This window comes from Talpa occidentalis, unplaced genomic scaffold, assembly GCF_014898055.3.
Source record: "Talpa occidentalis isolate TD23 unplaced genomic scaffold, MPIMG_talOcc4v2.1 talOcc4.10, whole genome shotgun sequence".
NCBI classification, from domain to species: Eukaryota; Metazoa; Chordata; class Mammalia; order Eulipotyphla; family Talpidae; genus Talpa; species Talpa occidentalis.
Window position 1 is genome coordinate 95,475,512 of NW_023600993.1, and position 27,480 is coordinate 95,502,991.

Consider the following 27,480-nt stretch of genomic DNA (forward strand, 5'->3'; position numbering starts at 1 on the left):
GGAATCTTCACCCAAACGGATTTAAGAATAGGGAACTAGGACATGTATTGGAAGATCTGAAAAGGAGAGGAGCTTGTTGGCTGTGAGTTTCACTCTGGGTGACTTGACCAGCCATTTCCTAGGTAACATCAGTGTCAGTATCTTAGGATCTTTGCCTTTGCACTGATCAGATTTTCCAGAAAAGACTTGCCCAATCTCCTGCCTGCAGGAAGAAGACTTAGACACCAGAGCTCTGCAAAATGAGCAGGAGAGGAATCTTGGGGATTTCAAAATCCAAGTGTGCATGTTTACTTGTTTCTGTTGTTGCCTTCAAAGATGTTTGGTGTCCCTTGCGTAGAAACCAGACATCAAATCTTCTGCCTGGCTGTGAAGAGTTGGGGAGGGAATAGAGTGGGGGTGTCCTACTGCCCCTTAAATAGACTTTTAATCAATCCTTCAACTTTTAGTTGAATTTTCATCTCTGCCTCCACAGATACCTGTTACAATTACTGATTATGGGGCCTCCCTGGTGACGCAAGGGGTTAAGCACTGCACTATGAAGCAATCTGCAGCCTCTGCAGCACGAGTTCGATCCCCGGCCGGCCAGGGAGCTACCCACATGGCGCAGCAGACCTCTCCTGTCTTGCCTGCTGCTCCCTTCAACAGTGTATTTCAGTCAGTCTGCCTGTTCTGTTCCCCACTCTGTCTCTGGTGGATTCTCTCACCCCCCGCATCTCTGACCTGTACCCCAGTTCTTGTATTCATAAATAAACAAATCTTTAAAAAAATTACTGATTATGGTGGGGAGGGGAGTTAGTGTAAATTAAGTTGGTTCTTGCATTTATTTATTCTCTGCTGTCTCAGAACTTAGCTTGCACAGTGTATCACCTGTCTTGTGTATCTGTGTATGAGTGGAGTGGCTCAGGATTTTTTTTTTGCTGCCTGCCACTAGCCTCTAGGACCAGGTCTTGCACACCTCCTAGGTTGCAGACAGTGGGGGCTGGAAGGCGTGGCGCGGGGCACAGACACCTGTGATAATGGAACCTGGGCCCAGAAGGCACAGGGTGTGCACATACATAAATGCAGATACCTGGGCCAAGAAGGGGGGAATAAAAGAGGCTCCTCAGCTCTGGCATTCACAACTGTGGCAGTGTCACCCTGAGGTTAGGGGGCTTAGTTGCTGTCTCCCTGCCTGCTGGCCTGTAAAATCTACCAAGGGATCCAAAATTCTCATTTTGTTTGCAAAAATTGACAATGAACCTACTGGCAACTTGGGGTGGTTGCATCTCTGCTTTCCAGTTTCCAAATCTTAGTTGTTGCTTTTTCTCCTTTTGGTTCTTATTAACACATGTGCCTTCTTTGTTGTTACTGAACCCCTTTATCGTTGCTTTTGTGGGATTTCTTAAGGAAATTTCTTAATTTCTTAAGCACTGCCCAAAATGTCGGTTCCTGGTCTTTAACTGGAAGTTGGTCATTTTTTCTGCTTGTTGAACCCTTAGGGCAACCTGGAGGGGGACACCATCCCACTGCGGGGCCCCTTGCCATTCACATTTTTTTTCCTTTTTGGGAGTAGATCAACCATATTGAAGAGATGTTAAGCTAAAAACTCGTAACTGTAGACTTCCATGCTGAAGGCCACCAGCATTCCCACCCCAACAGGTGTTTGTTAACGATGTTGTTCTACAGTTGTGAAAATAGCTCCAGGATGATTTTCTCTATTGCATGCACCACCTCCTTTGACGTGTGCCCTCAGCACAATCAAGACTCTGGATCAGAGAGGTTTGATAGAGAGGGGCTTTCTTCTTCTCACCCAATCTCACTCCCATGATCTCAGAATGCTTTCTGTGTAGCAAACTGGGTCTCTGATTTTCTTTTCTTTCTTTTTTTTTTTTTTTAAAGATCTATTTATTTATTTGTACATACAAGCACTGGGTACAGTCAGAAGCGCGGGAGGGTGAGAGAATTCACCAGAGCCAGAGCGGGGAGCAGCGCAGGCAGAAAGACCGAAGTACACTGCTGAGGGGAGCAGCGGGCGCGGCAGGAGGGGTCTGCGCGCCATGTGGGACCCTCCTCCGGTGGCCGTGGCCGGGGAGCAGCTGGGATCGAACTGGCGCTGCAGAGGCTGTGGGCAGCTTCGCAACCCAGCACTCAACCGCTGCGCCACCGGGGAGGCCCGGGTCCCTGATTTTCTTATAGTCCATGCATTTTTCTCTTCAAGTGGGAAGAGCGCCATACATCGCCTTTAGTTTTATAACCGTATTCATTTACATCCAGTACCACAGGTGCTAAAATACAGGGCATCCCAGGACACAAAGCTTCTCTATCTTCCAGTTGAGAATAGCCCTTAAATTCTTGTCCAAGTTGAATATCTTTTTTAAAAAAAGGCATTAAGACACAACAGAAATAGATATTTACCTATAAATTTTGTTGGAATAATTTCATCATAGATCACATTTTAAAATTATATATTACAAAAATCATTTAATGGACTGCTTTCCCCACTCATGTGAAGAAATATTTTCAAACTCCTCACTGGCATCTGGGAAGGCAGCATCTCCATCATCAGCAGGGCCATTTTTTGAGTCACCCGACAGTTTTCCACAACGCACTGCCTTCATTTCCATCGGAGGCATTTGAAATACATTAATGTTGGAATCTATATTTTTGCTATCACAGAAATCTGTCCGCCAAGCCACAATAACCCGTTATGTCTGCACAGGTTTTTGGTTGTTTAATTTGTCCCGGTGGTGTATATGCATGATTTCCACAGACAACCATTTCCTGTATTGATTTTTAAAGGGAGCTTTAAAAGCTTGTTTACAAAGACAACTGACACTTGGAATTGTGAGGTGATACCTCCAGCAATAATTACTAAATCTGTGTCAGATTTCTTTGCCTTCCTTATTTACCGATTCTGTCAGGTGTTACTGCTCATCATCCCAAACCAGCACTGATTGAGGTCATTTCATGTGGATGTTTCTTCCCCCGACTGGATTTTTGCCCAAGATAAGGAAATTGAGAATATGTTTCCATAATATGAGAGATTTTGAAAGGACTCAAATTTAGGGCAATTCTTTTCTGAGAGTAAATTTTTAGAAGTGTATGATAGTTGGAATAAATTCCATATTCAATTGGTTTTATTGCTGGTCGCTGGTCCTCTTTCATCATGTTTTTTTCATTTCTGGTCCTGCACTTTGATCCAACAATCAGTGGGTTTTAAGTGCAGTGGTTTTATGTACCTATACTCTGATGTCTCTCAGTTTTATATAAATTCCAGTTTCGACATCTCCCTTGATCTTCAGCTTATATATTCACCTAGTAACTCAACACCTCCAACTGATGTCTATTAGGCATCTGTAGGGTAAGTGAAGATTGCTCAGACTTTTGCACCGTTGGCCTCTGTGGCTATCACCTGTGTGGGTGATACTTGGGAGCGTGGACTTGGGATACACATGCCTGATGGTGGACACCTGCCATGTGGTGTGGGCATGTGTGAGTGGGCACGCCTGAGCTGAGACTGTGCATATAAGGGCTGTGTCAGAGAGTGGCGGAGGGACCATGAGACAATGCCAGAGAGCCCAGAGAGAGTAAAGATTCTCCAGGGCCCCCCACCACTTGCCCTGCTCCTGGTTGCCTCACTACAATGATGTAGAAAGATCATTAAGAGTCTGAAAAAGCCACTGCGGGCTCCAGGACTCTACCCGTCTGCCCGGATCCATAGAGAATATGCCCTGTGCCTTGCTGGCACTACGGCATCTTAAACTTAAAATGGCTAACACAGAATCCAGAAGCATTGACTGATCTTGTCCCCCCTCCACCGCCTACTCTCCCATTTTCCCTATCTCAGTAATTGCATCATTGATCTTGTTGCTTAGGTTCCAACACCTAAGAATCACTCTTGATTCTTCAACTTGATTTTTCCCTTCAACTCCCACATCCAGTTCATCCCCAAGTTCTACAAACTCTTCCTTCAGCATTCACCACTCATCTGATCGCTCCATACCTCCCCTGCCGTCCTCACCAGGGCCCTAGCTAGGGACCTCTTTCTCACCCAGACTGTTGCAAGAAGCATCAAAATGGGTTTCTCGTTCTCTCTTTGACTCCATACAGCCCAGTCTTCACTCACCAGCCAAGGGGATCCTTCTAAAAACATAAATCCGGAGTCTGGCAAGACGGTGGCAGAGTGAAGATGTCTCCTCCAGATAGCCACAACAAAACTGCTGTAAAACAAAGCAAAAAACCCAAGGGGAAAAGTGGTGACCATCCCACATGATAGGGGACATTGGTGTGGTGGAAAGAGGTAGGAAAAACTCTAAGTTAACTTTGCTGAGAGTGGTGACAGGGCAGTATAGCCCATAAGGGTGGGGCAGCTGCTGTGCAGAGGCCCCCACAGTTGTTGGCTACACGCCAGTGTCGGGGTCCTAAAATCTGGCACTGCACCAAATGAGGGGGTGCCCTGCTGGAGAGCTGCAGGGTGGGGGACACAGAGCAAACACTACTGGCTTGAGTCTGAGGCTCTTAACTCAGAAGACCTGTAGCCTGAAACGGGTCAGATCACCTGGACTTCCCTAAAGAAGAGGCTACCACCCCAAACCCGGGCTGACATTGCACTTGCTACCCCCCATTCCAGGCTGAGATCAAAATACCTGCCATGCCCTACGAAGAAACAAAGAAACGCAAACCAGAGCTCAAGCACCTGCCAACAGTAGGAGCGGATAGCACAGGATAAGACCCTGTGCTGGGGAGGAAAAGCCAACGACTCCCAGCCTGTGGCCCCATACAGCTGCATCTGGTGCCCAGCACTGAGTCTAGAGCTTAAAAACAGCCCAGAGAGGAAGTGGAAGTGAGGCTAAGACTCTGAGACCAAGGCGCTGGCCTGGAGGAAGGAGCACTGTGGACCCCTCCACATGACGCTGGTCTCCACCGCCCTAAAGGAAGTTCAAATTCCTGACTCTCCTGGAGGTGACCCTTCAGTGTCCACTGCCCTGGCCTCTTTCATGCCTGCTACCCCTTGTACTGACCAGCACCTGCCCAGCTCTTTCAGAGACCCACGTTAGCACCCAAAATCCAATAATACCACACTTTGCTCAAAGAAATTCATTGGTTTTCCAGCACATTCCCAACAAGAGCCTACTTTTTTTTAATGTATATTTTTTACATCATTCTTCATTTTTGCACAATGCATGCATTTTCATCTTGGTTATAGTCCCCATATAATTCCCCCCCCCCCCTTGTTTTGATCCTACTCCCTCCTCTCCCCACTGTAGTGTGTCTCTGGTTTATAGTTGCTTGTTGATTTTGATTTTAGCCCAACATTCACTCACCCCTGAGCAGACAGTCCGAGTGTTAGGACCAAAACAAGCCAGTGGGCTTAGTTTCTGATGCTAATAGCAACAGAGGCCTCATAATTACACCACTGCACAAGTGTCCTGTAATTAGCGTCTGCTGTTCTGTTCCTGGGGGTCAATTGCTCTGCAACAATGCAGGTGGGGGGGCCCTGGACAGCCCGCACCTCTCAGCTGCTCCCCTCCACATTCCATTCTTGTGAGAGAAGAGCCCTGAGTTCTCAGGACTTTAACCCTCTCCTGCCAAGACTCAGTGAGTTGCAATCCACGAGGGCACAACTTGGAATGGGTGTTTGGAGGAAGTTCTGCCATCTTCCCAAGGGACACTGTGTGTTCAACATCAATGATGCCCCATCTGGAAGGACTTTGCCTCTTCTGGATCCCTAAGGTGATTGAACACTGCACTTGATCCTGATTTAATCCTAAATGTGCCCTGCCAAGCTGGACTGCTCTCCTGAAACCCACAGCCATGTGTCCTACTATCCATGTCCCACTATCTCTCCATGCAAGTGAACAGACATCGCCAGAGGAGTCTGTCCCAACTGAACTGTCTTCTCCCTCAAACCTGCTCCACCCTGGATGTGAACAGCAGCTTACTTCAAGGGAACTCAATTGTTACCATTGCAGACTACACATTTTTTTTTTTTTGTTTGTTTTTTTTTTGTTTTTTTTTTTTAATAGAGGCATGTTTTATTTATTTATTTTATTTATTTGTTTGTTCGTTTTGCTTATACATGCACTGGGTACAGTCAGAAGCGCAGGAGGGTGAGAGAATTCACCAGAGCCAGAGCAGGGAGCAGAGCAGGCAGAAGGACCGAAGGACACTGCTGAGGGGAGCAGCGGGCGGCAGGAGAGGTCTGCGCACCATGTGGGACCCTCCTCCAGTGGCCGGGGAGCAGCCGGGGATCGAACAGGCGCTTCAGAGGCCGCAGGCAGCTTCGTAACCCAGTGCCCAACAACTGCGCCACCGGGGAGGCCCCAGACTACACATTTTTGAAGGTTTCCTTCTCACTGTCCTGGCTGCCACCTTAACTAAGCCTAAGTCACCTCTGTCCTGAATAATTGCCGTAGTTTTGAAAGGTCTCCCTGCTTTCTGCCACTCTTCATCTGCTCCAGTCAAATGTCACTTTAACCAGAATCCTTCCAGAATATTCCACCTCAGATGCAGCCCCTGATCCTGTCCCATGTGCCTGCTTTGTTTTTCTTTCTGTCACTTGTTATTAGCTCTTCTAATTTTATTTCATTATTGTTTTTGTCTTACATAGAATGTCAGTTCCACAAGTCATAGATTTTTGTCTAGTTTTATCAGTGCTGTGTTCCCAGTATCTGAAACAGTGAAAAGAACATGACAAGCTCTCGATATATAATTGTTGAATGAATAAATGAGTGAAGGCTTGCAATGTCTAGTTATTTTCATCATCTTACTGACTGGGAAATGGAGGTTCAAAAGGTGTTAAGTTTGTTTCCCCAAGGCCACTCTATGGGCAGAGTGGAAAGCTGTTTTGGAGCTGGGACTGACCTGCTCCAGAGATCATTTCTGCACAGATGGAGGAGGGGACATTTTTGCAATCAACCACAATTTCCTTTTTAATGCAGCGCCTGCATTTGCATTTCAGATGGAGATTACTATACTGAAAGATCAATATGGAAGCTTAACTTTAAGTCAAGGGGGTTGCCCCAAGCTCTGGGCACTGGGCCAGGCCGACCCCCAGGAATCTAGGCAACAAGAGTTGGTGTTGACCTGAGATAGGACTGTGCTGGGGTCTCTCTGGTGAGGAATCACAAGGAGAAAAATACTCGAACTACAGAAGACCCCTCTGCATGGCTGTATTCATCACTGAACTACTTACTTACTGGGTGAAATGCTTGAGAGTGATGAGTGAGCTCTGGGGCCCAATGCCACGAGGTCTGGGGGAAAAGAAGGTGCCAGTAAAAGACACCAAAAAGGAGGCATGTGGGAGCTAGAGAAAGAGCAAGAAAGTGCGGTGAGGGTTCAGAAAATTAGGTAAAAGAGGTCAATTGTTGGTGAAGGATAGGATTGGACTCTGAGTGGTGAATTTAATTTAATATACACAGAAGTTGATTTCTAATGACACACATCTGAAACTTAATGTTTTTATGCCTCATTACTCCAACAAATTAAAAAAAAAAATGCACTAAGGAGGATTCCAAGATCAGGAAATGGTCTATTTTTTAAGTATTTTTTTAATACCTTGTAATTGTCATATAACATTTTTAGTTTTAGGTGCACAAGGTAATGATTCACTGTTGGTAAACACTGCAAAACAATCACCACAATAAGTCTCGTTAATATCCATCATCACACAGAGTTACAATGCATTCTTTCTTGTGATAAGAACCTATAAGTGGAAATGGTCTTCTATAGAATCACCATTGCGGGCTATAAAATGGGACTTTAATGAACATAATAATAAGTAATAGGATTTCCTTTCCTGGGCAGGAAGATTTAGGAGAGTAGGGCTGTTCATGCTGCTCAGATTAGTCTTCATTATAACCCTAATAAAACACTCCCTCAAAATTATTATACATCAGGAGCAATAGATATGAAAGGACAGAATTGAATTTTGGAAAAGGAGGTGTAAGGACTGGGGCCCACCTTGCAATTAGCAGGACACATTGTAAGGCCCATAATGAACATCATGTGAAAGGGACACGGGTGATGGGTGGAAGGAGCAGAGCTGCAGATGGAGGTCTGTGGCCATAGGACGTCCAATCAAGTTGGTATTTCACATTTGGGTAGGAAATGATGAATCAATCATTAAATAGTATCTAAATTGGCTAGCTGTTTACACGAAAAGTTAAGTTAGAAACTATCTTTGGGTCTTACTCCAAAGTAGACTTCAGAAATAAAGATGAAACAAAACTCAGTAAATCCATACAGGACATAGAAAAGAATATTTTAGTAATCTTTAGAAAAACAAAAGAAAACAATTGATAACTTTCATTGCATGAAAATAGATTCCTATTGCACAAAAGAAGTCATAAAGTTTAAAAAATATATACTAATGTAGAAGAAAAACTTGAGTTTTCTTTATGTAAGTTACAGGGTAAATATCATTAATTTTAATTTCTGGGTAGGCGTAATGTTGGGGGTTAAATAAACACTTCCATAGGGGGAGAAGAACCTTATACGCTGTCCTGCCCCAACTTCCACCTCCCCAAGGAGGTGGGCAGGCTGGACCAAGGGGAGGTTCCTAAGTACCAGAACCTGAAAGGTTCCCTCCATCACCCTCACCTGGTGACCCACCTTCACCCTCCTGTTTTCTCCCCTGCAGGGGCTAGTGATGGGGGCTGGAAAGAGGCATCTGAGTCCTCTTCTCCTCAGAGTGATCCTGTGACCCCCGAGGCCATGCTGGGTATCTGGGGTACTGAGCAGAAGGGTGCGGGGCTAGGACTAGGGGAGGTGGGGGAATGGACTCAGGGCAGAGAGGAATCTGGAGGTTGTGAGTGCAATGAGGAAGGGAATCAAAGAGGGGAAGATTTGGGGGGTGGGATCCACAGGCAAGTGGTTTTGGGGGGCAGAGCCAGAAGTGGGGTAGCAGGGGGTGTCACCAGCCCTAGAGCTACAATTTGCAGCCCCAGTCCGCCAATTTGCAGTCAGCTCCTTTTGCTGCAGGGAAGGTATCCTCAGGTCATTGCTGTCAGGAAATAATGGGATGTGTGAAAGGCCTGGAGTCATTAATTATTTAATGGGTTCATTCATTCATCAAATGATTTATTGATTATTTACCCTGAGCCACACAGTGCTAGGCACTGGGAATACTCTCCAGGGCTGTGTGTTTATAACTTTTAAGGCAACTGGAGAATGCTTCGACTTATAACACAAACCCCAGATATAACTGGTTTCTCAGTTGACTCTAATTCACTGGCTTTCAGGGAGCTCAGAGAAACTCAGGGCTTCCATTCTTCACCTGCTGAGTACCAGTCACTGGACAAGTCTCTGGGGGCACATCACCCATGGTCCTGGGGTGCTCATGAATTTAATACAAGGCCTCAATTCAGGGTCACGGTGTCTAAAAAGAAACAACCTTTGCACTGACTCAGTCTGTTTCAAAGCAGCCTAGATCAGTTGCCTTTTGGGCATTTGATATTTAGTGGTGAGCTTAAAAAAGAAAAGAAAAGAAAAGAAAAAAAAAGGGGGTTTGGAGATGGTTTATAAAAAATGCAGCGATTTCATCCACTGTCACTATGTAAGGGTCCCACTGAATTTTTGATGGAAAAGTTTTTGTCTCAGTCTGGCTTCAGGACAAAGAGAAATGTAAGCAACGTCGGACAGGGTAGATAATGTTAAAAACATATTCAAAGATCCTCTACTTTGTAAGGGAGTTGCTGAGCAATAATGGAAGAATTCCTGACACAAGAATCCTGAGGGCAGGACCATCCTGGCTAAGCCCCGCCCACAGGTGGGCCCGGGGACGAAAGCCCCTCCCCCCAGGCTCCTGGGACCACGTCCTGATAGGTGACAGGTTGCTGGTGGCCTTTTGGAGGATTAATTTGGCTGTAGGAATGGGAAACAGATGCCCTGGGCTGGATGACTTTGCTCAAGGCGCTCACTCTGAACCTGTTTCATCTATTGAAAAAAAAAAGTGGCAGGGAGGGAGTCGGTGAACTGATGAGCTCCATTTACCAAGACTAAGGTTGAGGATCAAATGTAGCAATCAGTGGGCAATTGGACTAGGCACCCCTTCCCCCCAAACACACTGGATGAAGTTTGGGCTGAAGACACTGCTGCTCACCCCTGGGAACTGACCCTGGAGTTGCTGATGCCTTTGCAAGCTGTCCCTGCTGCCTCTTTAAGTGGAAGGATTCAGTGAGGGCCACAGGGCTTGACAAGCGGAGAGCAGGCTGGATTTCAGTGCTGCTCCCCTCTTTATGCAGTACACAACCTGCACAACTGTACATGGACCTCTTGGCCTTGAGCTCCTAAATGCGGCTCATGGGGCCCTCTCTGGCTTTGCCTCTCCAGCTGCTCTCTCTGCCATACCCTGAGTTCTCTACCATTAGCCAACTTCATATGCCCTGCACAAAACATGCAACTTCACACCATTCTGCCTTTGCTTTTGCTGTTTCTTCTCCCTGAGTCTTTCTCCTTTGAAGCATTACAGCCACTCCTGGTCATTCATGACACTTTGTTTGGGGGTGTCCTCATCTAGGAGATCTTTCTGTATACTTCTGGCACCTCTTCTTTTCCTCTGAAGTTTGACCTTCAGCTCCTGCAGCCTGTGGGTAATCCCCACTGGGGATTCAGTGTCCTCCACGGCAGTGTCTGCCATGCATCTATCTGAACACAGCTCCCCTTGGGCATAGACCATATCTGCCATCTTGGTTGCCTGCCTAACCCTGGACCTGGCAACAGAGGACATCAGAAAACCGAACTAAAAAAGGAAATGGCTTCAATCTCAAAGAGTGGTTTGTTGGAGGAGATAAGTTCATGCTGATAGATGCATTCACTCATGATTCACTTGTTCAGCAAATATTTTGAGGACATACTGTGCCATCACTGGATAGACACCACTTCTGGTTACATCGGAACACCCAGTCTTTTTTTTTTAAAGATTTTAGATTTTTAAAAATTTTATTTATACAAGAACCAGGGTACAGACCAGATGTGCGGGAGGGTGAGAGGATTCACCAGAGACAGAGCGGGGAGCAGAAGAGGCAGACTGACGAAACACACTGCTGAGGGGAGCAGCGGGCGAGCAGGAGAGGTCTGCCACGCCATGTGGGATTCTCGCCGTCTGGCTGGGATCGAACCCGCACTGCAGAGGCTGCGAACAGCTTCACAGTGTGGTGCTTAACCGCCTGCACCACCAGGGAGGCCCCGGAATGCCCAGTCTTAACTTCCATATTCATCCCTGGATCAGAAAGAGAAATGTGAAGTGATGCTCTTGGGGCGAACCGTGAGAGAAGAAAGGGAAAAGGACCACAAGAACCTAAATTGGGCCTAACCAGGAGGCGTGGGGTGAGCCTCTGGGTAGGGTTCTGGGAGCAGAAGGAGGACTCGGGCTGTAGCCTGGGGCCGGGACTGTTCTCCACTCTCCTGTGACCTTGAAGAGCCCAGGTCAGGAAGTCAGAACGTGAGCTGCTCAGCTGTGCTCTTTGGTGCCAGCTCAGCCAGTGTGGACAAGGCGCTGCCTCTCTAGGGGCATCCACTCTGAGTGGTGAGGTGAGGCGGGGGCAGCCACAGACTGAACTTGAGCCCGAGGTCTGATCTGAGTACATGGGGGCCTGCCCTTAGCACGGCCCCCTTGCTCTGGGGTACAGAGGTTGCTCCAGAGCCGGGGCAGCCAGGATCCCTTTCAGGGCCAGGGCCAGGCTGCTCGCTAAAATTTGAAGACCCCATCTGCTCACCCACTGCTGCTGGAATTGCCATTTTAATAACCAAGTTTAGGAGATTCAATTAAGATTGGGAGCCCCATCCCTCTTCTATGGAGGCCTCACAATTGGTGTTTTTCTCTGCGAGAGCATGAGTGGGGCCCTTCACAGGGGTTTTTGTACAGCAAGCAGCACAGAGAGGAAAAGAAAAAAACAACAACTTTGGCTCAAAGATGCCAATAAAGGGGGTTTCTTTTCCTGGTCTCCCCATGGAAGGTTGTCAACAGCGCAGGCATAATCGGGCCACGGCGCCCGGCTCAGAGAGGGGGACGTGTGCTCCTTTGTTACCATGGGTTGAATAGGATGTCCCTGCACCCAGACCTGGCCTCCCGGCTAACAAAGGGCCCCTTTGTCACCCCGGGCAAAGAGTGCTGCTGAGGTTGCCACAGCAACTCAGGGACACAGACTTAACGTGCAAGTGACATTTCAGATGGGAAGCGGGCATTCAAAAATTCAAATTTCTTTATGCACAGTGGTTTCCTTCTCTGGATATTTTAAAGGAATCATATAGCAAAAAAAAAAAAAAAAAAAAAAAAAGGGAAAGAAAGAAAGAAAAAACACATAGCCAAGCACAAAAATATTACAAGTCAACATACAGGTTCTTCTCTCTCAAAGAAACACTTGGGTGAAAAACCCCATGGAGGGCATTGCTGGGGCCCATGGGGTCTTCTCCCAAAGGCAATCGCATGCTATTAAAGAAAGTTTTGGGGGAAAATTGTCTGAAATTCCACCTGCAGGACACCAGCCACTTTTTCGTTGTCTCAGCCCCTGCATTCCCTGCAGGAGCCTGGATGGCAGGCTAGGCCAAGAGCTGGGGTGGAGGATGCAAAGATAAATCAGGTTTTTATTCTCCAAGGTTGATGGGACAGTGGGGTTCTCCTGCATCTGTGATGATCATACAACCCAACTTAGCTTTCAGTTGGGGTCACCTATCAGAGGGAGTAACCCAGCCTGCATGGGGAAAGCAGGTTTGCAGGGATTGATGCACGAGGGAGAAGGTGAGAAAGGATTTGTTGCTAGCCCAGCCTTGGCACTTTGTTGCTATTAGCTGGATAAAATGAAGTAGGCAGGGAGAAGGAAGAGAGAGAAGAGGACCATCGGCATTCTTTTAATAGGGGAAGCATCCTCACAGCAGGACACAGGCTGGAAGTGCCAGGCACAGATGTCTTTATCGCCACCACAACATACAAGATATTTTTCTTCAACGCTTTATTATGACAGTTTAATAAACAAGGCTGAAAGAATATTACAGCGAACGTCTGCATATCCACCACCTGGATTCAACCATTAACGCTTTATTCCCCTGGTTTTATCATCTAGCCAGTTCTCCAACCATCCATCAACCATCTTTTATTTTTTTGGATACATTTCAAAGACAGACATCCTTTAAATCTTCCTAAAACACATCAATATGCATATTATTAATTACAGGCTAGTATTTGTTTACATTTTTTCCTCCTTTGATTTGAAATTTACATGCAATGAAATATACAAATTTTAATAGATTTGCTGAGTTTTGACAACTGCATTTGCCTGTGTAATGTACACCTTTATCAAGATCTAGGACATTAGAATTATTCCAGAAAGTTCCTGCATGCTCTTTCCCAGTCAACCCCTGACACACAAATACACACAGCATTTTGTCACTTGCTTTTTTTTTTTTTAAAGACTATTTTTTTTAAAGATTTATTTTTATTTATTTACACAAGCACTGGGTACAGTCAGAAGTGCAGGAGGGTGAGAGAATTCACCAGAGCCAGAGTGGGGAATAGAACAGGCAGACTGACGAAATACACTGCTGAGGGGAGCACTGGGTGAGGCAGGAGAGGTCTGAGCGCCATGTGGGACTCTCCTCCGGAGGCCGGGGAGCAGCCGGGGATCGAACCAGCACTGCAGAGGCTGAGGGCAGCTTCGCAACCGCTCAGCGGTCAACCGCTGCGCCACTGGGGAGGCCCTTGTCACATGCTTTTTACTCAACATTATGGTAAAATAATTTTCCCACATTTCTTCCTAGTCTTCATGGTAATTGAAATGAAAACTCACTTTGTTTTTTAGTCACCCAGAGTCTACTCTGCCCTAGGCATTGGGGAGTGACCGCATATAAAAGGTATGTATAAGGGCTCTGGGTCCAAGTTGTCTGGGTTTGAATTGCACGTTCAGAGATTGATAGGGCAAGTCACCTCACCTCTGTGAGTTTCCCCAACCAGTAAGTTGGGGATAGTGATAGCAACAACATCCCAGGTGGTTGAGAAAACTAAGCAAATAACACATGTTTAACACATAATACATAGTAAGTGCTCAATAAAAATTTTCTTGAGAGAGTCCATAGTTGAGTGGTTGCTGAATGTCCAGAGCTCTGTAATTCCCCCTTTTTTTTCTTATGGCCATGAGCCAAAATGCTCTCTCTGTTGTTCAACTTCAGCCATTATAAGCTCTATTTTGAACATCTTTGGAGTAGGAAATTTAGGCTTCTGCCAAATGATTTCTTGAGGCCCCAAGGAGTATGCCTCTTACTTTAATGTAATTGTTCTCATGTTCCCCCTAAGACTAGGTGTGTTTACAAAGTCACTTTTGTTGGTGGAGGGTGGCTATCACTCTGAGGGGCTTTATCAAATATCATCTTTAAAACAGAAGTAGCAACCTACTTTAAATTTATCCTCCTTTGCCCAAGTCTGTACATCACTGAGACCACTGCAGGTGATAAAGAATACAGGTGAAAATGAATTGTCATTATTCTCAGAAGAGGAAACACTAGCAGACATTCTCTTGTGGAAATGAAGCATTCTTAAGATCACAGATTCTTGAGTCCAGGCAGTCTACCTCTTCTCAGAGCTGAGTCAATTAAAGATGGGCCCAGGAGCCAAAAACAGCCATCTCCTTTGCTGCCTAATTCCTACTCATTCTACAGTACCCAGCTCAGTATCACCTTCTTAAGAGAGCTTAAATTTGTGTTCCTATTGCTTTATTCCTATTGTGCTTATCACTTTGATTATTTGATTTTCTATCTCCCCAATTTAGTATGAGCCTTTGAGAACACAAGTAGATAATAGATATGGTAGTTTCTAAAACCATAAGATAATATTAAAAACATCTTTACTCCAATATACTTGTGTAACAACTTCTAGGAAATAACTAGGAAATATAACTTATTAAAATTTATGGAAGAAAAATATAAGACGTAATGATGCACAATGATACTACCACTATAATTTAAGTTGAATCAGTTATCAAAATTCCTTTTCTTAACTCCTTAGGCAAGTCAATATAAACTTGACATATATAGCTTGGCAATAACAATACAAAAAAATTGAAAACCAGTTTCAATTATTAATGTAGATACAAAAAGCCAAAGTGAAATAAATGCAAATGGAATTTAGCAGTCTATTAAAAAATAAATTCTAGACCAACTAGAACTTCCAACAATTATCACAAGAATCCAAGGATGGTTCAACATGAATAATAACTTATTAATATAATACAAAATACTAAAAGCTTAACAGATGAAATCCAGCTGATTATTTCAATAGATTACAAAAAGTATTTTAAACTATAAATATTTCCTGCCAGAAATAAATTGCATAGCAGACTAGGAATAAAATACTTTATTAATAGAGTATTATCAGAACTTTACAATAAGTATCTTACTATGGCTTAATGGTAAAATGTAAGCAATGCTTTTATTGAGGAAAGAAACAAGCCAAGAATGCTTGATGTCAACACTTCTGTTTAACTTTGGTTCTAGAGGTGCTCTTTATTAATACAATAAGAAAAGACATAGAAAAAGTATTAAGATGATTGGAAAGGACAAGTTGAACCTCTCACTCTTTTCTATGATTATCTAGCAGAAAATCCAAGAGACTCTACAGAAAAACTTGTTAGAATAAAAGACTTCAGAAATTTTTCTGGATACAAGATAAACACTCAAAACTTTAATACCATTTATATATGTATCTGTATATGTATATATCCTATATATATACATGCATACATGTCTTCTTTCTAGATTGAAAGACTTATAAAAAATTTTAATTCTCTTTAAATTAATTTAATAATTCAGTGCAATTTCAAAGCGCTAATAAAGATTTCCCTTTTTCACGTAAGTTGAAATATAAATGTAAGATCAGAGAGGTTTAGTGAGGGCTAGTGATTATGAGTGTGGATTTTGGACCCAAAAGAGCTAGTTGTTAATTCTGGCTACACATGTACGAACTGCTGGCAAGTTACATGAACTCTGTTCCTCAGTTGCCTCAAATCTCTAAAATAGAGAATGAACATGAGGTCTCATGTTGCTGTGGTCGAGGTTACTAGAAGTAATAGATATCCAGTACTCAGCATAGTGCCTGGCATACATCTAACACTCAGTAATTCTCATCTGTTATTAGTGATTTCTTTTATTTCCCCCTACACGTGGTGATGTCTTCTTTCTTCCTTTTTTTTTTTTTTTTTGAATGGGATTCATTTTCGTTTTACTTTCCTAACTTCTCTCTTTGTGTCACCAGCACACACTGACCTAGAGGTGTGCACAAGGCAGATAAAGGTAAGGACATCTCAAGAGTTCTCAGGGGTAGGTTCCAGCTGGCTCATCCATTACAAGCTCCCTGTATTGTAAGATAATCTGCAGGATGTAACTTAAACTCAAGTATAGTATGTTGTTGTAGAAGGAACATGAATTTCTGGTATGAATCCCAGCTCCATGAAGTCTTGGTTATGTGACTAAAGTTCTGAAACTTCACTTTTCTAAGCCTTAGTTTCCTTATTTTGAAAAAGTGCTTGAATAATAGCACTCACCTTACAGGCTACTAAAATGCTCACTTTCTCTTTCCTTCCCAACCCAACTTGATCTTCCCACAAAAATCTAAGGAGTGTGAAATCTCCCAGATGGACTCGGCACTGGCCATCTGGAAAGCTGGAGTGGGGTTCAGAGTGGTCTATTAGGAAAATATCTTTTAATAATAGTGACTGACAGTAGTGCTTCCAGCTTTAGAAGTGCTTTGCTCTCTATTCATCTGTGCTCTGACAACAAACCAGTGGGATAGGCAAGATTCACCCCAGTTTGCAGAAGTGAAAACTCAGAGAGCTGAGGCCAAACAGGGAGCTGAACCCCTTAAACTCAGAGCCTTTGCCATCTCTTCTGGTGCAGAGACCTGAGCAAATCATCTTGTACCAGAGGCTTTGCTCCACGTGCACTGGTCCACCTTTTGTTCAATAGACATTTGGAGTGGACGTTGTGTGCTGACCCGGTCAGTTGTCAGAAATAATGGACAGGTCAAGTGCTGTCTGGTGAAGGTACAATGGCCAGGGCTCTAGACTGCCCGACTACTACCCCACACAATAGTCACCCATGTCAACCAAGGTCCTGCGGGAAATGCATGCCCGGCCACTTGCACACGGGGCGAGAGTGCCACAGGCGAGGAGAGTTCTGCTGTTATTACATAGACTCGAGCTTGTGGCAGAAACCACCAGCACTCTGTCCACAAATCTCGTGCCAGCACACAGAGCCCCAACTTCTGACTGCTAAATTTCTTCATCAAAGGACTTTCTCTGATTGCCAGAGCCCCGTTCTATCAGTCAGGCTGAACTGCCTGGGAATTATCACCCTCCCAATGCAGCTGTCAACCAAGACCATTAGGAGGCAATGGGTAATGATCCTAACTTCCTGTCTCTCAAGTGGAATTCGTGTTCCACATTGTCTTCCAGGATCCCCAGTTGGAGTTAAGCTCCAGTCATCTGCAGTGGTGATTTGCTTGACAAAGTGCCCCTTATCTCTGATCTTCCTTTCCTTCTCTCACTTCCTCACCCCCTACCTGACCTGTGAGTTTCCAATAAGCTACTTGCACTAGGATCCTGCCTCCAGATTGGATTTTGGAGGACCCCACTAAGAAAGCTGAGCTTCCCATGGGACTCTGTACCATCTGCACCCCCATCCAGCTGAACATATCCCACCACATCTAAACCCAAGGCAGGGCTTGTGGACACTGGCTACAGGAAAGGAAGAGACAGGGGGGTAGACGTGGCTAGCCTCACCCATATGAGGTAAATCATGACTTCTCACTAGCAAATGTGGCTGTGTGTGTGTGTGTGTGTGTGTGTTTATAGAAAGGTCCTTAAAAGCTCTGACTCCTTAGAGTTGGCCATGAAGCACCCATGCTGTGTTAGCCTCTGTGCTAGTGGCTGGAGGCACCAAGATGAGTGAGTGATTTTTCTTGCCCTGGAGATACTTGTAGAGTAAATACATTATTGCCATTCAGTGAAATCAGCCCAATATTCCCTCTATCCACGAGAAAGATATTCCAAGACCCCCCTCCCATGGATGGCTGAAACCAATGATAGTATGGAACCTTCTATAGACTATGCTTTTTCCAATACATATGTACACACATACCTATAATAAATTTTAATGTATAAACTAGGCAAATGTAAAAGATTAAAAATAATTAACAATAAATAGAACAATTATAGCAATATACTGTAAAAAAGTTATGTGAATGTTGTCTCTCTCAAAAAATAATCTCATTATAGATAAAATTTTGGGATTGTAGTTATCACAGATAAGTGAAATCACAAAAAGTGAAATTTCAGATAAGAGGTATGACTGTTTTGTACGACAGCAATTTTTATAGCAGCAAATTGGATCACGGAGTTGGAGTCTTGGAGAAGTCTTACCCACAAAGGTTTTACTTGAGCAGGGTGTTATAGAATGAGCGGGAATTTGTTAGGGTTTTCATGGCTGAAGGAAAAGAAAATAGAGTTGAATATGACACACCCCACCTTTGCTCATCTTTAAGTTCAAGTGAGAGGCACCTCACTGAGGTGCCTCTGTATGTGGTCTCTGTATGTGGTTTCTCTACATGGGTTATCTAAACACAGGAGCCTAAAACTTCTTACATCATGGCTTAGGGTTCCAAAGATAAATGCCTCAAGAGAAGGACCAAGGTAAAGACGTATCAACTTTCATGAGCAGATTCATAAGTTGTGCATTAATTCTGCCATGTTTTATTTGTTAAAAATCACCCCCCTAGATCAATACCTCCTAAGGAGAAAGTTATCTGACTCTAACCCTTGGGAGGAGTGTCAGAGAAGTTGTTGATTTGTTTGAAATCATCACAATATACTGGCAACAAACAAAAAAAATAGGGTACTATATAAAGAAACCATTTATAAAACAAATAACAAAATAAAATAAACCATTTAACACAGCATCAAAAACAAAGTAGCCAGGACTAAATAGAATAAAAGGTGTGCAAGATCTCTACATAGAAAACTATAAAACATTGCTGAAAGAACTTAAAAACCAAAACCGAAAATTAAATAATGAAGGGACATACCATGTTTATGGATAGGAAGACTTAATAATGAGAATATCAGTTTTACCTAAATTGAGCTTAAGATTCAATGTGATAGCAATCAAAATCCCAATGAGACTGTATATAAACAGACAACTTGACATTAAATTTTCTATGTCAGGACAAAAGTCAAGAATGACCAAGGCAGTCTTGAAGAAAAAAGTGGGTGAACTTATTCTATAGGGCAGTAATACTTAGTACAAAACTCTAGTAATCCAGGTCATGTGTGAATGGCATGGGAGAGAAAAATAGGCCAACAGAACACATTAGAATATTCGGAAGCAGCCCCATGCAAAGGTGGATTATGTGATTTACGATAACGTTCACATTGCAGAAAAGTGTGTGGGATGTGTGTGTGTTTGTGACCTTTTCGATAATAGTGCCAGGTCAGTTGGATGACCAGATGGAAAAAAAGGAAAAGTGCCAGTAGGAAATTCCTTCTGATGAGGTGTGGCAATGTATTCCTAGAAACAATGACTGGTGAAATTTATTTAGACGTTCTTTCCTTTCTGAGCTGCAGTTTCCCTCTGTTGTTCCCAAACCTTTAGGGAAAGCCTTTTTTCCCACACCTATCTTGCATTAGTGGATCTTTATGGTCACAAACAGCAGTCCTGGAGGCCAGGATCAGCAAAGCCCAAGCAGCAGTTGGAAGCTGAGTTCTAAGGTGGCTCTGAGTGGGCGAGAGACTCACTCCCTTTCCTCCAAAGGTCATCCCCCTCCTAAGGCCACTCAAGAACCCCACTCTTATGCACTTCTGCTGCCTGACCCTAGCAAGCCAGGGGTGTGTGCTAGTCGGGGACCACAGGCGGTGATGGAGCAGTCAGTGGGACGTGAGGAGCAGAGGCTGCTAGTGTAGACAGTTCTGGATAGCGGGGCAGGAGCAACTGACCAGCGGCTAGCAGCTGATGTGAGGAGAGAGGGGGCTTCCTGGGGGCCAGAGGGAGTCTGTTTCAGTCATCTCTGTGCCCCCCTTGGGAGCTGTCCCATTTCTGTCCTCTCACCTCTCACTCCAGGAGACTGTGGGAGGTGCAGAATCTGTGCCCCTCCTCAGAATTTTAGCGTCTAAGCCATTCACTTCTCGCCTTCTTAACGGGGATGGATGCTTCTGCCATCTCCCTGCGGTTTCATCCTGGCTCCTCTGCGGGCTGTGGCCCCTACTCAGCTGAAGCTCCATTACTAAAGTCCCAAGTCCTTGCCTCAGTTTCCCTATATGTCAGGAGAGAGTTAAAGCTCAGCAAAGCCCCAGTGTCCCTCTCCGGGTGACCCGTGGGGCGGGAGGGAGGGCCAGGATTCTGAGATCAGCCTCAGGCCCGGCCGGTCCGCCGGCAGCGCGCATCTCGCAGGTGCTCCCGTCACGACCTCATCCCAACCCTCCTGCCCACGCCTGGGGCGGCTCAGCGACGCCCTAAATCTTCAGGACGGGAGGGCCCACGTCTGTGGAGGGGTGTCGCACGGGTTTCTCCTCCCCTCACCCTGGGTGGCGCCAGGCGGGACGCCAAGGGCCGTCTGGACCGGCGGGCCACCCACCCGGATCTCCAGGGACGCAGGGCCAGGCGGGGCACCCGGCGGCCGCCGGGCCCGGAACGGGGACCTGCCCCCCGGGCCCGGGCCCCCGGCCCTCCGCGGCGCCCGAGGCCGGAACAATAGCGCGCGCGGGCGGGGCGCGGGCGGGGCGGGGCGCTCCGCCGGGCGCCGCCCCCGGCCCGCCCCCCGCGCTCGCACACCCGCTCGCACACTGGCTCCCACCGCCGCCCGCCCAGGCACTGCCCGCGGGAGCCGCCGCCGCGCCCGCCATGGACGTCCGCCTGTACCCCTCGGCGCCCGCGGTGGGCGCGCGGCCCGGGGCCGAGCCGGCCGGCCTGGCGCCCCTGGACTATTACCACTGCGGCAAGGTAGGCGGGGGCGGGTGGGGGCCGAGGCGGGCGGGGCTGGCCCGCGCCTTCGGACCCCGCGCCGCGCCCGAGCGTCCCGGGCTGCCGCGCCCGGCTGGAGTCACCTGGCGGCTTGGGGCGCTCGCGCGCGCAGCACACGCGGGTGGGGGCGCCGGCGGGGCCCGCGCGCGGGGACAGCACCCCGCAGCCCAGCCGACGGGCGCTCGCGCTCGCCCCGACACCCTCCGGCCGCCGCTCGCCCGAGTTGCGCGGGTCGCAGGAAGAAGTCACCCGACAGTCTCTCCACGGCGACGCCGCGACACCCACCCCCGCGAGCACCCCATGCATAAGCACCGTGACGCACGGCCACACGCAGGCAGCCGTGCACCTCGCACCCCGTCTCACTGTCCCGCTCAAGTCACCCTGACATCATTTATACACAATGACACGCACTCGCCCACACGCACGGCCAGGCCGCCACTTGCAAGGCGCCCCGCGCGCACGGTGATGCGCCCACCCCGGCCCCGGCCCCCATCCGCTCCCACACCCGTCTCAACTGGGGACAGGCACACAAAGAAGTCGCCTCGACCGACAGCCACACGCGCGCGCGCCCAACGACCCGCAGGGCGCCCACGGGCGCCGCACAGCCGCGCGCGGACGGCGAGCCCCGGGCGCGCGGGTCGCCCTGACGGTCACGGCCGCTCTCGGGGCAGCCCCGGCCTCCGCGCGCCCCTCCCCTCCCCCCCCAGGCCGTCCACACTCGCGCGTCGGGTTTTAACTTCTCGGCGCCGCCGCGCACTCATCGGGCCGCTTACTAATTGGCCGCCACTGTCCCGCGGGGCTCCGGAGGCGGCGTGGGCACCGCCATCGAGGCCGCCCCTCCTGGGAACCCAGAGCGGGCGCCGCTCCCGGCCGGGGCTGCGCTGAAGACAACCTCTCCCGGCCCCTTTTTTTGGAGGTCGCCGCCCCCACCCCAAGGCGCGTGCCGGCGGCGCTGAGCCCCGCGCGTCCCCCGGGGTGGCAGCGCGCGCGCCCCGACCCCCGCGCAGCAGGCGCCGACCCGCTCCCCGCGCGAGCCCGGCCCGGGACGGCGCGGTGCGAAGGCGCGGCCCGCGTCTCTCCCTCCCCGGGGATGCAACTTTCCAACTTAGTTGGGAAGGCAGACGGCGGGGCGCCCGCGGGGCGCGCGGGTCCGGAGCCGGCGGGAGCCGAGCGCGGCTCTTCGTCACGCGGAGCCGGCATCGAGCGCGCGCGTGGGGGCCCCGCGGCTCTGGCGCAGACGCGCGGGCCGGCGGCGCGGAGGGGTGAGTGCGCGCCGGAGGGCTGGAAAGGGGACCTCGGGGGTCGCACCCGCACCCCGTAGGCTCTTCGCCGAGGCCCTGGCTGAGGCGGTGCTGCGGGAAGGGGGCGTCCCCCGCGGGGCTGCGGCCTCTGGGCCTGGGCCTCTCGGGGCGCGTCCTCAGGCGCCGGGGAGCGGCCTCTGCAGTCTGGGGGCCAGGCCCCCCGCGGTTCTCCCGGGGCGGGGGTGGGGCCTGGGGACCCCGGGGGCCCGGGGCAGCGGAGGGGCGGGGTGGGCGGCCGGCGAGGTTTTGCGGAGGGTGGGGGGCGGTTGTCTTTTATTAGGTGACCGGCAAAGTTAGAAGCCCAAGAGGGGGATGGTGTCCTGGAGACAGACGGGTTCTCCCGCTGCTGCCAGGCGGGTAGAGGGAAAACTGATTACAAGTAGCAAGTGGAGTCTTGAGGGAGAGAACACTTGGGCGTGGGGGCGCTCGTCTATGTCCTTGGCTTTCTGTGTGTGTTTTTTGTTGTTGTTTTAAATATGAAGTTGTCAAGGTTCCAGGCTCTGGTTTGGGGCATGGTTGGGGGTTGGGTATTTGCTCTAAAATCTGGGTGGGTGGGCACCCCATAGCGGAGACTGCTACTTTTCGGGTGGTGATTCTGAAAGCTGGCTCGAGGGGTGGGGGTGGCCAATATGGGGACCTTTGGGAAGCTGCACTCAGTGAAGCCCCTGCTTTTTTCTGATGCTCTATAAAGCTCTGACTCAGCACCTAGAGGCATGTGAAACTCGGGCCTGGTGGGGTGACATCCCTGCAGGGGTTGAGAAGCCAGTGGTTCCGCTTTCTGTCTGTGATGTAGCGCTGGGTCCAAAGCTAAGGGTGTGTCCAGGTGGCCTGCTGGGCCTCAAGGGCAGGGGACAGGAAGGTCTGACCTTGCATTTGAATGTGAGACCTGCTTCACGGTCCTTCAGGGTTATATAATGGGGAGGCAGGGGGCACGTCAGGGGCCTGTTGGTCGCAGACCTCAAGTGGACAGTCCCCTTCAGAGCTGGTAGTTGGTGGATGGGGATTGTTTTGACCAGGAGATGATAGTGAGGGGCTGGGAAGGAAAATGGCCAGGGTCCGTCCTTATAGCTGGTTGTTTTCAACACTGGAGGGGAAACTGAGGCCCAAGGTGCCCCACAGTTGGGATTTATAGACTGGGCTGCAGAACCAGCACATTGGGGGCTCAGTCCCTAGGGTCCAGACAGGAGGCTTTCCCCAAGGAGACCCAGGCCTGAGAACACAAGGGTGAGCATTTGCCCAAGTGATACCAGACAACCAAGGGGCAGTTGACCTGGAAGGGCCCTTAGCGACCGTTCCCTTGGTGACTGTCCCCTTAGCAATACTCCACATAGAGATTCCAGCCTCTTTCAACCCAAGTCATGAGCAGTGGCTGTTCTTTTGGTATCTTTTGTTTGAGAAAATATACAATGACAAAAGGCTGCTATGGTTTCATTTTTGCTTTGAAATAGATGGGTATTTTATTAGTCGCAATAATATTAGCATACATTTGAAAAATAGCTTACCAGATATGAGGCAGGTAGTTTAGTTATTTCATGTAATAACAGTGTCTCGTGAGCAGAGGGATGTGTAGCCTCGTGGCCCCCAAGATCTGTAGCCCTATGCTGGGGACCATTGAAGCCCTCCTTCCTGGCTTCACGGAACGGGAAATTGAGTCATGGAGTAGAGTTCTCATAGGTTACATAGCAAATGAAGAGCAGAGCTGACTCCTACTTTGACACTAATCTGGCCTCCCCACAAGTCTCTGTCATGGTTTGGGGTTGGGGGGACTGTGATGTTCTTCCTAGGGGAACTATGGACTCCTGTCACTAAGATTTTGGCGCAGGCAATCTGCCAGCCAGGGAGGATGGCCCGGGCTTCTTTGCCCAATGATGACACTCAGGGTGAACTGGCCACTGGAATGGGGCAAACCTGGGCTCAGCCTCCACTTGTGGCTTTGTGACCTAGTGCCAGTGATTTTCAACTCAGTTTTTACTGCTATATGATTCACATACAACAAAATGCAAATTTTTAGGGTGTGGTTCTCTGAGTTTTGATGGTAACCACCATCTCAATCCAGATATAGAATATTTCCATCTCCCCCCAGAAAGTTCCCCCATACTCCTTTCCAGCAACACGCCTTCTCCCCACCCTGAGAGGAAACTACTTATCTGATTTCTGTTTTCAGTGCTGTCTTAGTTTACTCTAAGTGAACTAAGTACTTTTAAGTTCTGGAACTTCATATGCAGCATGTACGTTTTTTGTGCTTGATTCCTTTTTTCTCATAGTAGTGTTGTTAAAATTCATTCTTCTTGTTTATCCACAGCATGTTCCATTTTATTACCAAGTAATGTTTCATGGTATGAATCTAACTCATTTGGTTTATCTGTTTACCTGCTGATGGACATTTGGGTTTGTTTCCAGTCTGGGGCTATCTTAAATAAAAGTGTGAACATTCTTTTCTTTTTTTTTTTTAAAGATTTATTTATTTATGCATAGAAGAACTGGGGTACAGGCCAGAGGTACCGGGGGTACAGTGGGGGAGGTGAGAGGATTCACCAGAGACAGAGTGGGGAACAGAACAGATAGACTGATGAAATACACTGCTGAGGGGAGCAGCAGGTGAGACAGGAGAGGTCTGCTGCACCATGTGGGTCAGCTCCCTGGCTGGGGCTTGAACTTGTGCTGCAGTAGTTGCGGATAGCTTCATAGTGCTGACACCTAACCTTTGCGCCACTGGGGAGGCCCCAAAACTGTGAACATTCTTACACAAGTCTTATGTGTCTGGAGCAAGTTGTTTAATACCTCCCAGCCTTGTTGTTGTGGTAGACTACTACCCTCCCTCTGAGGCTCAGGAGAGTTTAGTGAGTTGATGGAGGCTAGGATAGTTCTTGGCAAATACCAGCTAGTAATTAGATAGAGGTGGCATCAGCCACCTGGAACTTCTTCCAGGAAGAGGCTTAGTTCTGTGTTCCAAGCATCCTTCATCCCTGTTTTGAACATCCGTCAAGACCAACCTGGGTACCATTTTCCCCATGTAGTGTTTTAAGGCCATAGCGAAGTTCTTGGCACACACTCACCCACTCCTTGTTCGTCTTGGGGCTGACTTGCGGTTTTAAATAGGGAGGTTGGGGAAGGTCTTGTCTAGACCAGTGTTTCTCCAGCTGCTGATGTACACATTAAGAATCTGACAAAATTATAAAAGCAGATTCCTAGGCTCCAGCCCCAGAGATTCAGATTCAGTTGGTCTGGGCTGGAACCCTGAGAATTTGCATGTCTGGTTAGCTCCCAGCGGCAGCTGCTGCTGGCCCAGAGGCCAGGCCGTGTAGCTGCGGTGTGATTGTTTATGTGCAGGTTTTTGTGGCTCTTGCAGGCAGGAGCCATGCCCAGCTCCTGGCCCAGTGCCTGACCCATAATTAGTGAATGTGTGTTGGTGGGTGAATGATTCTACTCTCCTCCTCATAGCTCTGGGCACAGCAGCTTGTAGCTGGGTGAGATAGAGACAAACTGTTAGTGAGTGACTGCGTCTCCTCATGATGGAAATCTGTGGAGTGGGAGTTGCTGTTCGTGCCTCACTTGGCCTTGAGATGTGGGAGTCCTGCTCAGCATCCCCAGTGGGTGAGGTTTCCTCAGCTTCTCTCTGCAGGGACACAGGTGGCTGTGGTGGGTCCTGTGGAAGGGGCCCTGGGCCCAGTGGGCTCTCCACTGGGGATGGGAAAGATGCCCGTGTCTTTTTGCCCATCTAAGTGTGTTCCCACGGCCCCTCCCCCAGCCTGTTACCAAGGTTTCTTTAGGACCACACTGGTGACTCTTTCCAATGGCAGGAGCAGCAGCCCAGGCCAGGCCCTGCTGCTACCCGTGGGCTGGCTGATCTTGAGCATGCTGCCTTTCTCCGACCCTCTTCCGCCTGCTGTGAAAGCAAACCCGCCACCATTAGCCTAGTGGCAGAGGGCGCTGTGGTGTGGACATGTAATGAAGTAGAGACTGTCTGTGTCTTGTAGAGTCTGGTGCCCTGGGGAGGAAGAGGATGATACCGCTTTGTGAGGAGATGGGTCCTTAGAAGCTTCCTAGAGCAGGAACCACTGTGTCTGCCTTGGCCTTTGTATCCCCAGAGCTGCCTGCACATCACAGGTGCTCAACAAATAATGAATGAATGAACCAATGGCCACATGTCCTCTGTAGTTTGAGGAATAGAGTGTCTCTTTGGCTCTTATAATCTCAAGACTTTGTGGTGAACACATCGTGGCCAGGCCAGGGCAGGGGCCAGGAGTCTTTGGCTGACCTGCCTTTCCTAGACCGTCTTTGCTGAGTCCAGCTGGGCGAGCAGCCAGAAAGGCGGGAAGAGCAGCTCTGAGCCTTCACATGGGCCAAGCCCCACATCCCACCCTCGTCCCAAGGACCTCCCTGCAGCTGGCTGCCAGACCCCAGGGATTCTGTAGGACCATCTATTTTGTTTCTCCGACTTCTTGCAGTTGAAGGCAGCGGAGATACTGGAACCCAGCAGACCTGGCTTTGAAGGCATTCTTCACCATTGTCTGCACGGGCAAGTTATTTAACCTGCCTGTGCTTCAATCTCAACTGCAAAATGGACACATGAGCACCTCTAGTGGGGCTGCCAGTGAGGGCTAGGGATCATGTGTATATAACCCTGGGCCCCAGCAGGAAATACTTTCATTTCTATTCACAAAGAGCAGCACAATTCGAGTTAAAATGGGAGAGGAACCTAGTTTCAGCACTGAGGGGGTGGTCTGGTGGGGAAGTGCCTGCCTTTTCTAACCTGGGGCATTTCCAGGCCTGGGCCTACGAACCTAATTTTCCTGGGGCTTCCAGTTTTAAGACGTCTCTTGTTAGACTGTTCAGGGTTCTGCATTGACAGCTTGCTGTTCATTTCCTCTGTGTCTGTTCCCTTCTTAATTCTGTGTGGGAAGGAAGGTGAGATTAGAAACCTACCTTCAAATCCCAGTTACACCACGGGTATGGGCTGGCAACCTTACGATTGCTCTAGGCCTCAGGTTCCCCATCTGCAAAAGGGGACAGTAGCGCCTTCCTCACATTGTTGCTATGAAGCTCAGACCAAAGTCGCAGAGAGAGAAGTTCCCTGTCATCTAGAACAGTGTTTCCCAGCCCTGACACTACTGACATCTTGGACCTGATAGGAGAATTCCTGGTTGTGGATTGTCTTGTGCATTAAAGAAAATGCAATTGTATCCCTGGCCCCTACCAGCTG

The 27,480-nt window shown here is 48.3% G+C and overlaps 1 protein-coding gene across 1 annotated transcript in view; it reads left to right on the forward strand.

Moving 5' to 3' along the window:
- Nucleotides 1–20,856: 20,856 nt before the first annotated feature.
- TOX2 (TOX high mobility group box family member 2) overlaps nt 20,857–27,480 on the forward strand; it is a 95,952-nt gene continuing 89,328 nt past the window's right edge. The window contains 1 exon segment of the mRNA XM_037499060.1: nt 20,857–20,955. Coding sequence (XP_037354957.1) covers nt 20,857–20,955 — 99 coding nt within the window.